This window comes from Ranitomeya imitator, chromosome 10 (genome assembly GCF_032444005.1).
Source record: "Ranitomeya imitator isolate aRanImi1 chromosome 10, aRanImi1.pri, whole genome shotgun sequence".
NCBI lineage: Eukaryota > Metazoa > Chordata > Amphibia > Anura > Dendrobatidae > Ranitomeya > Ranitomeya imitator.
Window position 1 is genome coordinate 140,427,847 of NC_091291.1, and position 12,873 is coordinate 140,440,719.

The 12,873-nt window shown below is 44.5% G+C and overlaps 1 protein-coding gene across 1 annotated transcript in view; it reads right to left on the minus strand.

Moving 5' to 3' along the window:
* Positions 1 to 12,873, minus strand: part of LOC138651908 (uncharacterized) — a 77,638-nt gene that overhangs the window by 62,086 nt on the left and 2,679 nt on the right. The window contains exons 4-12 of the mRNA XM_069742509.1: positions 12,536 to 12,687; positions 11,190 to 11,358; positions 10,995 to 11,103; positions 10,735 to 10,880; positions 7,992 to 8,117; positions 7,729 to 7,908; positions 6,930 to 7,154; positions 2,395 to 2,521; positions 1,452 to 1,651 (exon numbers count right to left, since the gene is read on the minus strand). Of these exons, the coding sequence (XP_069598610.1) occupies positions 1,452 to 1,651; positions 2,395 to 2,521; positions 6,930 to 7,154; positions 7,729 to 7,908; positions 7,992 to 8,117; positions 10,735 to 10,880; positions 10,995 to 11,103; positions 11,190 to 11,358; positions 12,536 to 12,687 (1,434 nt within the window). The remainder of the gene's footprint in view (positions 1 to 1,451; positions 1,652 to 2,394; positions 2,522 to 6,929; positions 7,155 to 7,728; positions 7,909 to 7,991; positions 8,118 to 10,734; positions 10,881 to 10,994; positions 11,104 to 11,189; positions 11,359 to 12,535; positions 12,688 to 12,873) is intronic.

Here is a 12,873-nt window from a genome sequence, read left to right on the forward strand (position 1 = left end):
AGGCAGCAGCGATCAGGCCCCTGCTGGGAGATCGCTGGTCGGGGAAGAAAGTCCAGAACTTTATTTCGTCGCTGGACTCCCCGCAGACATCGCTGAATCGGTGTGTGTGACACCGATTCAGCGATGTCTTCACTGGTAACCAGGGTAAACATCGGGTAACTAAGCGCAGGGCCGCGCTTAGTAACCCGATGTTTACCCTGGTTACCAGCGTAAAAAAACAAACAGTACATACTTACATTCAGCTGTCTGTCCCTTGCCGTCTGTTTGCTGCACTGACTGCTGGCCGCAAAGTGAAAGTGAAAGCACAGCACAGCGGTGAGTCACACAGCGGTGACTCACCGCTGTGGCTGTGCTCTGCTTTCACTTTACGGCCAGCAGTCAGTGCAGCAAACAGACGGCAAGGGACAGACAGCTGAATGTAAGTATGTACTGTTTGTTTTTTTTACGATGGTAACCAGGGTAAACATCGGGTTACTAAGCGCGGCCCTGCGCTTAGTTACCCGATGTTTACCCTGGTTACCGGGGACCTCGGGATCGTTGGTCGCTGGAGAGCGGTCTGTGTGACAGCTCTCCAGCGACCAAACAGCGACGCTGCAGCGATCCGGATCGTTGTCGGTATCGCTGCAGCGTCGCTTAGTGTGACGGTACCTTAAAGGTACCTTCACACATAACGATATTGTTAACGATATCGTTGCTATTTGTGACGTAGCAACGATATCGTTAATGAAATCGTTCTGTGTGACAGGCCCCTGCTGGGAGATCGTTGGTCGCTGAGGAAAGTCCAGAACTTTATTTCGTCGCTGGACTCCCTGGAGACATCGCTGGATCGGCGTGTGTGACACCGATCCAGCGATGTCTTCACTGGTAACCAGGGTAAACATCGGGTAACTAAGCGCAGGGCCGCGCTTAGTAACCCGATGTTTACCCTGGTTACCATGCTAAAAGTAAAAAAAAAACAAACACTAGATACTTACCTACCGCTGTCTGTCCTCCAGCGCTGTGCTCTGCACTCCTCCTGTACTGTCTGTGAGCCGGAAAGCAGAGCGGTGACGTCACCGCTCTGCTTTCCGGCTCACAGACAGTACAGGAGGAGAGCAGAGAAGCAGAGCGCAGCGCTGGAGGACACACAGCTGTAGGTAAGTATCTAGTGTTTGTTTTTTTTTACTTTTAGCATGGTAACCAGGGTAAACATCAGGTTACTAAGCGCGGCCCTGCGCTTAGTTACCCGATGTTTACCCTGGTTACCGGCATCGTTGGTCGCTGGAGAGCGGTCTGTGTGACAGCTCTCCAGCGACCAAACAGCGACGCTGCAGCGATCCGGATCGTTGTCGGTATCGCTGCAGCGTCGCTTAATGTGAAGGGGCCTTTAATAATAAAACTGCACATGAGGGGTCCTGTTATCAGCAGCCCCCCCAGGAGCATCCCTGCCACAGCCCAGGCCTGTCAATTACCTTGTGGGCAGCTGTATCCGGCTGGACATGGCTGACAGGTGACATCTGAGGCGCTGGCGCTGCGGAACGTCCCAGGTCCACATTTACTACATGAAGACTCCGCAGAATCCCGTAGTGTGCTCCCATGAACTGCTGTACTCCCTCCTGGACAGGACATCATGAGCACACTACCAGGAGGGCAGTAATAAGGGAACGTGCAGCTGGAAGGAAGAATGACACCAACAAAGGCCGGTATGTGGTTATTTTAGCTGCTAGTGATGAGGTATATATTTGACGGGACTGGTTACTCCATATTAGGGGTCCTCTTGTGGAGATTCCTTTATTTAGCTGATCTTATTAATTATATACCAGCAACCTCCATCACTATAGCTGTTGTGAAACTACAACTCCCATCATGCACTGATAGCTGTCTAACAGACAGTAGCTGTCAGGGAATGCTGGGAGTTGTAGTTTCACGAAACTAAGCATTACAAAGGTTGGCGAGCCCTGCAGTAGATGGAGCCATTGTAATCAATGTTCTGTCCATGCAAACCCCAGACGTGTTGTCCTGCAGCTCCGCTTGTCTCTCTGGCTGATGGGGTGAAGTTTCACTTAGGGGGTCCCTCTATTAAAGGGGTTGTCAGTCACCACTGATGAACAATAGAGATACACAATACTGCCCCGTGGCAGGTGTGTGTAGACAGCGCGCCGCAGCAGACAACCCTTAACTATGAGGACACTATTAGATACTTGCACCTGGGAGAATAAGTCATGCAGTCTCGTATGTGCTCAGTACAGACTGCTGCCACATCACAGGGCAAGGACAGGGATCTGTCCAAAAAACAAGAAAAAAATCCATAGCATGTCATAACTACATTATCATACGTGACAGTCCCAGGACGTCCTACATTAATACTGGATGTGATCGTGAACCCCCACCAGATCTGCAGTCAGGCATACTCACAGCTGTGCACTGCTGTTATAGGTAGTAGATCCCTCCGGACAGAAGAACCCACCAGGACACGCAGGGGGGAATCCTGTATGTGAAGCGCAGTATGATCCCGCTCTGCAGGAAGATTCGCGGATAGAACCTGGTACAATAAAATCACTCATTATTTCAAGTACAGTCTCAATTACCATTGCTTACATCAGGGTGGTCACATCTTTCCTAGATCACTGAATGCCAGATCTACTCCTCCTTTACTGATCACCAATGTAATCGACCCATCTACAATATTAAATAACTTGACAGATTTTCTATAAAAGAGGTTTTCCTCTTTCAGCATTCTGTATGTCATTAGTCTGCTTGTGATAGAAATAAAAGCATTGTCCGGTACGTGCCCTCCCCGGGTCCAGCGCTGTCTCTCTGCCGCTGTTCTGGTGATTATTGACCTCACAACTAAAGCATTGAATCTCTGGACCCAGTGACCTGTGCTTTCTACATCGGCAGAACCGCTGGACCTGGGGAAGGTGAGTGCAATCGCTTTCTATTATTTTTAATAGCATGTAAGGCGTGCAAAATGCTGAAGGAAGAAAAGCCTTAGAGCGACTTGTATGTACTGTGTAATGTACTTTACTTTATGTGTTGATGCTATTTAAAGGGGAATTTCATCCTAAATAAATTATCACTGGGGCTTCCCAATGAGCAACATAATGTGCCACTTGTGTCACCCATTATCTCCTTGTTGTACGACCAGGGGCAGGAGGAGATGAATGGCACGACAAGGATGTACACATGTCCCGCTGCTCCGATCAAGTGTAATTCATGACACTGTGCTCGGCTGTCTTTGGATCTTCAGTGTCATAGCCTTGATGTATACGCACCATTCAACTCCTCCAGACACAGCGCTGCAGTGGGAAAGAATAATAGACACCCATGTGTAACTGAGTGTAACATGGATGAAGCTGCAGGACACATTGCAGCCTGGCAGCCAGGCGAGAACTGGGTACACAAGTGCCCCATTCTGGAGATCTAATAATTATTATCTAATAAAGGAAGGATATAAACGACAGCAGTCGCATCTTGCAGCAAAGCAACGCCTTTCCCGATGAGCCTCCTTATGGTGAAGCATCACTGGTATTTACTGTAAGTATCTAATCCTTTCATAATGAGCGACTGTCATGGTATCATCAGCAGATAGTGATCTTATGCTTATTTACTATACTAATCTGCGATAATCTCCACCTGGATTATCTCATCCTCTAGACTGTGCCAACTGTAACCTTAAATGTCAGGTTATGAATTGTTCAACAGGTGAATTAAATATGTAATGTACGCCAGGCTTATAATCTTATGTAAATCCAATGTAATCATTGTATAATGAACGTTCTGTCACTTTCTAATATGCATTGTGCTTAATCCACAGATTTGATTGATTTCAAGTAACTCCTATGGAAGTGTACATTAAGAGGCTGTAAATCGGTTTTAATCTGACGTTGTTTGTTTCGTGCGTCAGCAAAGCAAATTTTCTGTGCCGAAAATAAAACACCTACAGTGGGGAAAACGTATTTAATTCACTGCTGATTTTGCAAGTTTTCCCACCTACAAAGAATGGAGAGGTCTGTAATCTTTATCGTCGGTACACTTCACCTGTGAGAGACAGAATCTAAAAATAAAAAAACTGAAAATCATATTGTAGGATTTGTAAATAATTAAATTGCGTTTTATTGTATGAAATAAATATTTGATCTCCGACCAACCAGAAAGAATTCTGGCTCTCATAGACCTGTTAGTTTTTCTGTAAGAAGCCTCCTACTCTGCACACGTTACCTGGATTAATTGCACTTGTTTGAACTCGCTACCTGTATAAAAGACACCCGTCCATACAAATCAATCACACTCCAACCTCTCCGCCATGGGCAAGACCAAAGAGCTGTCTAAGGACACCATGGATAAAAATTGTAGACCTGCACAAGACTAGAATGGGCTGTAATAGTAATATATACCGGTAATAATTTTTACTAATATAGGTCCAACATATTCCGCAGCACTTTACAGTTAAGTAGGGACATGGACAGACAATAAAAACAATACAAAGTAACACATTTCACCAGTTACAGGAGGAGTGAGGGTCCTGCTGCTTGCAAGCTTACAATCTATAAGGAAATGGTGGCACACAGTAGGTAGAGTGTGATTGTTATGTACGGTCCAGCCATCATTATAATAAATAAGGGTTTTCATATTAAGCTGCATGATCCAGTCATCAGCCAGGATATGTCTGAGTGTAGTTACCATGTGCTATTAGGTACATGGAAAATGAGGAGACAGGTGAATAGGAAGGAGCAGATTATGATTAACATTTAGGAGAGTTAGGTTAGTGAGGTGATAGGCTTTGTCCAGATATGTTTTTAAAGCATGCTTAAAAACATGGGGACTTTATATTAGTCAAATCACTTGGGGGTAGTGCATTCCAGAAAACTGGCGCAGCATGAGAGAAGTCTTGGAGAAGGAGACGCGAGGTTCGGATTATGGAGGTTGTTAGTCTTAAAGCAGTTAGAAAACACAGGACATCGGAAGAGTGATAAGACAAAAATGAGGGAGGAGATAAAGGGTGGTGCAGAACTGTGGAGAACTTTGTGGGTGAGAGATGAGTTTATACTGGACCCTGTAGCGAATGGGTAGCCAGTGTAATGACTGGCACAAGATGGAGGCATCTGTGAAGCGGCTGGACAGAAATATGACCCTGGCTGCTACATTCAGGATGGATTGGAGAGAGAGTTTGGTTAGAGGGAGGCTGAACACAAGAGAGTCCAGTGGTCCAGATGATAGTGAATAAGAGAGACAGTGAGAGTTTTTGCAGTTCCAAAGGTGAGAAACGATCGGATTCTGGAGGTGGTTTTAAGGTGCAAGTGACATAAGCGAGTGAGCGATTGGATATGGGGATAATGGAAAGTTCTGTGTCAAATATGACCCAAAGACAGCGAGCTTGCTCCTTGGGAGTTATGGTTGCACCACCCAAGGAAATTGCAAGGTTGAGTATAGGTAGGTTAGTAAGAGCACACAAGGAGCTCTGTTTTGAAGAGATTCATTTTCAGATACAGGGAGGACATGATGTTAGCAACAGCAGACAGACAATCCCAGATATTTTATATTATATTGTATAATTGGGTGTCATCAGCACAGAGGTGGTGCTGGAAACAAAATCTACTAATGGTTTGACTAATAGGGGCGGTATATAAGGAGAAGAGGAGTGGACCTAGGACTGAGCCTTGAGGAACCCCAATAGTAAGGGGTAGATTAGAGGAAGAAGAGTTGTCAAAAGAGACCACGAAGGAGTGGTCAGAGAGATAGGAGGAGAATCAGGAGAGAAAGGCGTCCTTGAGGATCATAGAGCGGAGCCTGGTTAGGAGGAATTGGTGATCCGCAGTGTCCAATATGGTAGTGAGATACAGGAGAAACAGCAGGGAGGTGGAGGGGGTTAAACACATTTGGTTGAGAATGTTATTTGTGCATGTGTAACGGTTATAACAATAATACAAATTTACTTGATTTAAAAAAAAGGGGTTATGATGGCCTGTTTGAATGACGAGGGAAAGATACCCCGAAGAAAGAGAAAGGTTAAATATTTTAGTTAGGTGAGTAGTGACATCTGGGGAGAGGGACTGAAGGAGATGTGAGGGAATAGGGTCACTGTCGCAAGTTGCAGGGCAAAAAAAAAGGGAGGGGTCTGATCACTTCTATCTCTGTGACAGGCCTGAAGATGGAAAGATCTGGAGAAGATCTGGAGAATATCTATATGGAGGAGCGAGTCAAAAGCCCTGCTGCAGTGCGTGCAAACTTGGTCAAGAACTACAGGAAACATCTGACCTCTAATTGCAAACAAAGGTTTCTGTACCAAATATTACGTTCTGTTTTTCTATTGTAACAAATTTTAAGATTCTGTCTCTCACAGTTGAATTGTACCTATGCCAAAAATTACAGACTTCTCCATTCTTTGTAGGTGGGAAAACTTGCAAAATTGGTAGTGTATCAAATACTTATTTTCCCCACTGTACAGTAAGAGAAATGTACTGCAATAGTACACAATGGGACCAAACTCAAACTAAAACACTTAAAATACCCTTAATAATTGCCAAATTGGTGTTTCACTGCAAGTGGGCATACAGTACTGTCCATGAGAAGGCAGAGCTGCGCCCACTCCATCCACAGCAAGTGTCTCCCACTTCCACTATGCGCACTCTATTCACAGCGGGTGTATGCCTTTACGGCTGATGTGTTATGACAATATGTGGGATGGGAGTTGCCAACAATGCTAAACATTTTAACCCTTCGGATGATGCAGTCAATAGAGACTGCTGCATCTAGGTGGTTGCACCAGACGTCACATGTTGCTACTCAGAGCCTAACCAATATATAAGCATACAAGAGGGTGTTTCATCTGGGCAGGAAGACTGCTGCTGGTTCAGACACCATGGTCTGTATTTAGTCTGTAAAAATAGGATGTATGAAACCAGTTTTACACATTAGTTCATGAAAAGTCATAAAACATGTTCACATACCAGGAGGGCACTCGTAGCCAGGTCTGCAAGGGATTCCTATAATATTGACCACCAGAGTGACCGCAGAGTCTGGGCAGTAATACCCCGGGGGGCAGATCTCACAGTCCTGAATGGAGGAAGCTCCTGATTCAGTTCTTACAGTGCCAGCAGGACAGGCCAACGGCTCCCTCATCCCTGGGCACCAGTACCCTGGAGGGCATGGGTAGTCTTCATACATAACAGTACCTAAGATTAAAATATAGAAATAAGTCTATCCAACAACTGCAAGGACATTGCGGTAATTCCTAAGAGGCTAAGCGGAATCGAAAATGTTACAGTCACCTATGAGGAGCAATAAAAAGAAATGACACTACAATAAAAAAATATAAGAATTAAATAATTAGCAACCTGCATGCAGTCTGGTCACCCCCAGGCGTGACCGCTGCAGCGATCAGTGTAGCCACACTTATTGGCATCATGGCTCAGTGCTGATGCTGGAATCACCCCACACATTTTGGCAGTAACCATTGCTCTAGATCGAAGATAGATTCAAGCAGGTAGCATTTTAATTGTTTTTATAGTACTTCTCAAGACATCCACAAAAAAGTGTCATTTGTATTGAGGGGCACAAGCCTATACATCACTACCTCCATTTGTACAAATATACAATAGTTTCCCCTTAGGACATGGTTAAACAAGTCATGACCCAATATGATCAGTAGGGGGTCACAGAGATTATACCACTACATGTATAAAATACTGATGACTAGTCTATACTCTATGCAGATGAAGATCTACAGTATATATACATGTTTCCAACCTTGTAGTTTGCAGTAATAGCCTGGGGGGCATGGCTCGCAGTCACTGGCTCTCTCGGCTCCTGTTAGGGCTCGGTACGTGTGAACAGGGCACTCCTGTGGTTCTCCTGTATGTCCAGAATTGGTCCGATTTCCCTCACTGCAGTAATATCCAGGTGGGCACAGAACAGGCACTGGATTTCCTAGTGAAGGAAATATTTATAGCTATCATAATCAAAGCATGTCAATGATTTCTTAAAAGAATATAATCAAATTCTAACAGCACCTTCTTTACACCAGTATCCTCGAGGGCAGGACACACAATCCTCACGGTGCCTGCCACCTGGAGAGCTTCTTACTGTGCTAGCAGGGCATGGGGTGGGCAACATGGCTCCTTCCTGGCAATAGAAACCTAGAAAAAGAAATCACAAATGACCCAACATAACATGTTGACATGAAGAAATTGTTTATGGTTTTCATTCATTTTGATGGGATGAAATTTGTTAACACAGTCAAGTCTATTGGAGGAAAAAAGGGTTGGAATACCTGGATTCTTATATGTCTACTCCACAAATCATGGACACAAAAATAATAGAAAGTTGCAAAACTTCTATAAAATCATGAGACTTAAAGGGAACCTTTTAGGATCATTTCACTACTGAAACCAGACCAGTGATACAGCTGTATATGTCCTAGCACAACAAGAAAAATAGACACCCATCTTGTAGTAAACCAGCATGCCAGTGCTGAGAGATTAAGCTTTGAAGCCATAAGTAAATTATTTAACGGGTCATACAGCACAGGGTTACACCGTGGCCAAGAGTAAAATAATATCACTCTTCCATCAAAACCGTCAAGATAATAGTTTTTTGTGTGAGCGTACTCCCTGACAAATCCAAACCAAAAAAATTTGTTTCTACTCCATTTTTTTGGTTTCCATAAGTAAATTAGCCTGAAAGTGCATTGCTGGCATGTGGATGTAGTCAGAGTATCGGCACCCCCCCCAATGCACTTCCAGGCTAATCTGCAGCTTGATTTTTCAGTGCCAGCACATTGATATACTGCAAGACCATCATAATTTTCATTGTACTTCGATCTATACAGCCTTACCACTAAGCTCAGTAATAAAGTCATCTTGACAGTCAGGTTTCCTTTAAATGCTTGATGACGGTAGGGCAATAAGAGCAGACTTTAACATGAAGATTAAATATGAGGAGAACTGACAATGTGACCCTGATAATGCAGATTATTTTTGACTATTAATCAGTGGCAGACTATGATGGGCAGACAGACAAGGAGCGGCAGACAGATAAGGAGCGGCAGACAGACAAGGAGCGGCAGACAGACCAGGGGCGGCAGACAGACCAGGGGCGGCAGACAGACCAGGGGCGGCAGACAGACCAGGGGCGGCAGACAGACCAGGGGCGGCAGACAGACCAGGGGCGGCAGACAGACCAGGGGCGGCAGACAGACCAGGGGCGGCAGACAGACCAGGGGCGGCAGACAGACCAGGGGCGGCAGACAGACAAGGAGCGGCAGACAGACAAGGAGTGGCAGACCATGAGCCATAGGGATCATTCTCACATGTGAGAAACTCGGATGAGTCTCGCACATCAATACCTGGGCACTGCACCTGGCACTTAGGAGCGGAGCGTGCGGCCGCGTAGCAATACATGCAGCCGCACGCTCCGCTCCTGAGTGCAGGGTGCAGTGCCGGATGAGATTCATCCGAGTTTCTCGTATGTGAGAATGAGACCTTAGGTTGCTTTTACACATCAGTTTTTTGCCATCAGTCACAATCCGTCGAATGTTGAAAAAAACGGATCCATCACAGATTCTGAAAAACTGATGCAACGGATCCATTTTTTTCACCGGATCTAACTAGCTGCTCCAGCTAATTGGATCCTAAAGAAGAAAAAAAATAAATAAATTTAAAAAAAAATAAAAAAATCGGCACATGCTCAGTTAAAAAAAACAGAATCATTTGACGGATCCGGCGCCATAGGCTTCCATTCTAGCAAACGAAGGATGGCGACAGATCCGTCACTGTCCGTTTTTTCGACAGACACAAAAAATGTTACTATGTCCGTTTTCTCTGGCCGCCGGATGAACAATTTTCGACGGATCCGTCGCTAATACAAGTCTTTCAGAAAAAAACAAATCCGGCAGGAACATTTGCCGGATCCGTTTTTTCTTTACAATTTGCCGGATTGAGACTGACGGCAAAAGACTGATATGTGAAAGCAGCCTTATTTCTGAGAAACACAGGAATGAAATATTGTTCTTTTCCTATGTCTCTGGTAATCTTTGATACGTTATGTGTGGTTGAAGTGTCAATTAGACCCATTGCTTTTAGCAAGTGCGAGTTTATGTCACAGTCCGTACTTGTGTTAATTTGAGATTAGGATAATGTGACATTCTGAGATGACAAGTACACACAGCAGTAACAAAATGCTGGAAGTACAATGATGTACAGGGAGTCTCACTCAAAATCCCAGAATGTCCTCATCCATACTACCTCCTGGTCATAGGCCTCAGGTCAGTTGCATACTAAGAGGAGGCTTGCTGCAGAAGAAACCATTCCCCATTGCAACTAGGGATCAAGTTGTCAGAACTCTCCCAGAAAATAATGAGACTTCCTGGATGAGTTGGCAAAGTTCCTAAGTGATGGGATGTTCCATCCATAAACACAGCCCATTAGCATCCAACTGTGCATTTGATGGTAAGGTACAAGGCATGAGGAAGGGGCAGAGTAAGAATAGAAGAGGTTTGGCTTAATAAAAGGGGCATGGCTATTTGTAAAAAGAAAATTAAAAACTTATGTGTGTATATCCATCATGGGGGCTGGCTGCCAATGTTGGCATGTGCAGTATGTGTTATCCCCACCCATCATAACTAAAGTGGGGGATTAGAAAAATATCTAGTTTGTCAGATTTCTAAAACTTGCACCACTCGCACATTTTCAGGTTTGGTGCTCCTTCTTATTACCTTTCTTTACAAACTTATTAATAACCAATTGCACTACTCACCTGGCGGGCAGACCCCTGCACACATCTGCCCCCAGTTGCACTCAGTCAGTGAGCTCCGGCTGAAGTTCTGGACGTATGGTGTGTATTCTGAACTGCCGGATAAGCAGAAATGACCGGCCGCACAAGGTCCCTGCAGCTTGCCTCCTCTGTGAATCAGGAAGGGCAGTCAGTTAGGGTATTATTATTATTTATTATTATTAGGGTATGTTCACATGTGGCAGGCTAATATGTTCTACACATGTTCTGACAAGATCTGATACCTGCAGTAGTTTCCCGGGGGGCATGGAAGACATTCTCCCTTCTCTCTCAGACCATTCATTTCAAGAGGTGTATAGGTCCCATTAGGGCAAGATACAGGAAAAAGTGTCCCTAGTAAATATAAGATGACAATTTGTCCAATATATATAATCTATACATACAGCTGCAGTATATAAGCCACAAAGACTAATACACACCTGCAGGGCAATAAGAATGTGATGGGCATGGCTGCGGGTCACCAGCCACTGCTTCCTGGCAGTACAATCCTGGCTGGCAAGGGGTGCAGGAATGAGACCCGGTATTTGGCTGGTACTGTCCAGTGGGGCAGGGTATAGGATGAGATGATCCTGCACTGCAAAAATGACCCTAGACAAGATGGAGAATAGGAAATGGAGAATTTATTTATAAATTTTATTTATGCAACTTTCTAATAATATGCGGTGAAGCCACCAGCATTTTCAAGATCTCTGCTTGCAGCAAATGAATGAAAGGATGGCATACAACTCCCATGAGAGATAGAAGAAGTGTTTGTTACAATATATCCACAGGAGCCACAAGAACATCTCTCCAGTCCTGAACTAGTTTTTCGTTCTTGGCTGCACGTGCACACTGTGACATAACCTCAGCTGAGTGAGCAGGACCTGGTCATTACCCCATCACTAGAAGGGAATGCATCTTCTTTATCTTGCTTATTAGCTCCAATTACAATGCAAATATTTTCACAGATGAAATAAATAATATGAACATCTTGTATCTGCAGATTTTATCGATTCTTGCAGGGATTTGTAATAGGTGTTCTCCCAGTGTCAGCTGACTACGTGTTATCCGTTCCTTTTGGGATGGACATGATAGCCGAACCAATAAAATTATAATAAGGAATGCTTTACAGGAAATTTTGCAGCCATGATGCCATTAAGTGTCCACCACATGACTAGGACAGATCTATATCCCCTGTTAGTCATCGGCCACCAAGCAGAGATCGTAAACTCCGTACAATGATCGCAGAACATATATTGGAAATTCGTGTATCGTGTTATTACACATAGAACAATATTCTGGTGGAGTAAATATTACTGAATGTTTCTCTTTGGTCGGGAGGTCACTCTGGATTCTAAGTTTCCAAAACTCCTTCCAATTTCCTTGTGTGTCAGGGAGCGACTTAAATAAACATAAACTGTGCAATTATCGGAGGTATCCGAGCTAAAAACAGGATAAAACCACAACGCACGTGGCTATGTGCTCTGCCACTGGTGATCATTACTGGTCCTGTCCTGCCAGCTAAAAACACATTTACTAAAACCAATGTACATACCAATACAATCTGTACCACTGGTCTATTTAAGGTTAATGTTGCTCTGTCACTGCACCCCCTTCATTCCTCAGGGTGGCGGGGAATCCTACAGGGTGGTGGAGAATCCTACAAATTGATCCCCCTTCAATCATAAATGTAGGGATATTACATGGGAAAAAAACGGTGCAGTTAATCACTTTCGGATGCGGATCATTAGCCAGAAAATGGTGATTTCAGAAGATTTTCCCTTACCTTTGGGCACAGGAAAGCGGTAGGGGTAGTAGAGGTGAAGTTCCCTGGGCAGAAGAATCCAGCTGAGCACAAACCAGTGGGCCAACTCAGACCGACGCTGGCACAAAAATACCCAGCGTAGCATGGCACACAGCTGTCCATGGAAGAACCGCCTGGAAAAGAGAACCACACAGATGGTTCAGAGGCTTCATAGGAGATACAATATCAAGGACCAGGAACCAGGACACAAGAACACAATATATCTCTCCTAGAAATGTAAGGACTCTCGGATGTCACCGTTCACTCTAGACAGATATAATAAAGTACTGGTGAAGAGTCCTGTAGAAGTGACCCCTGGA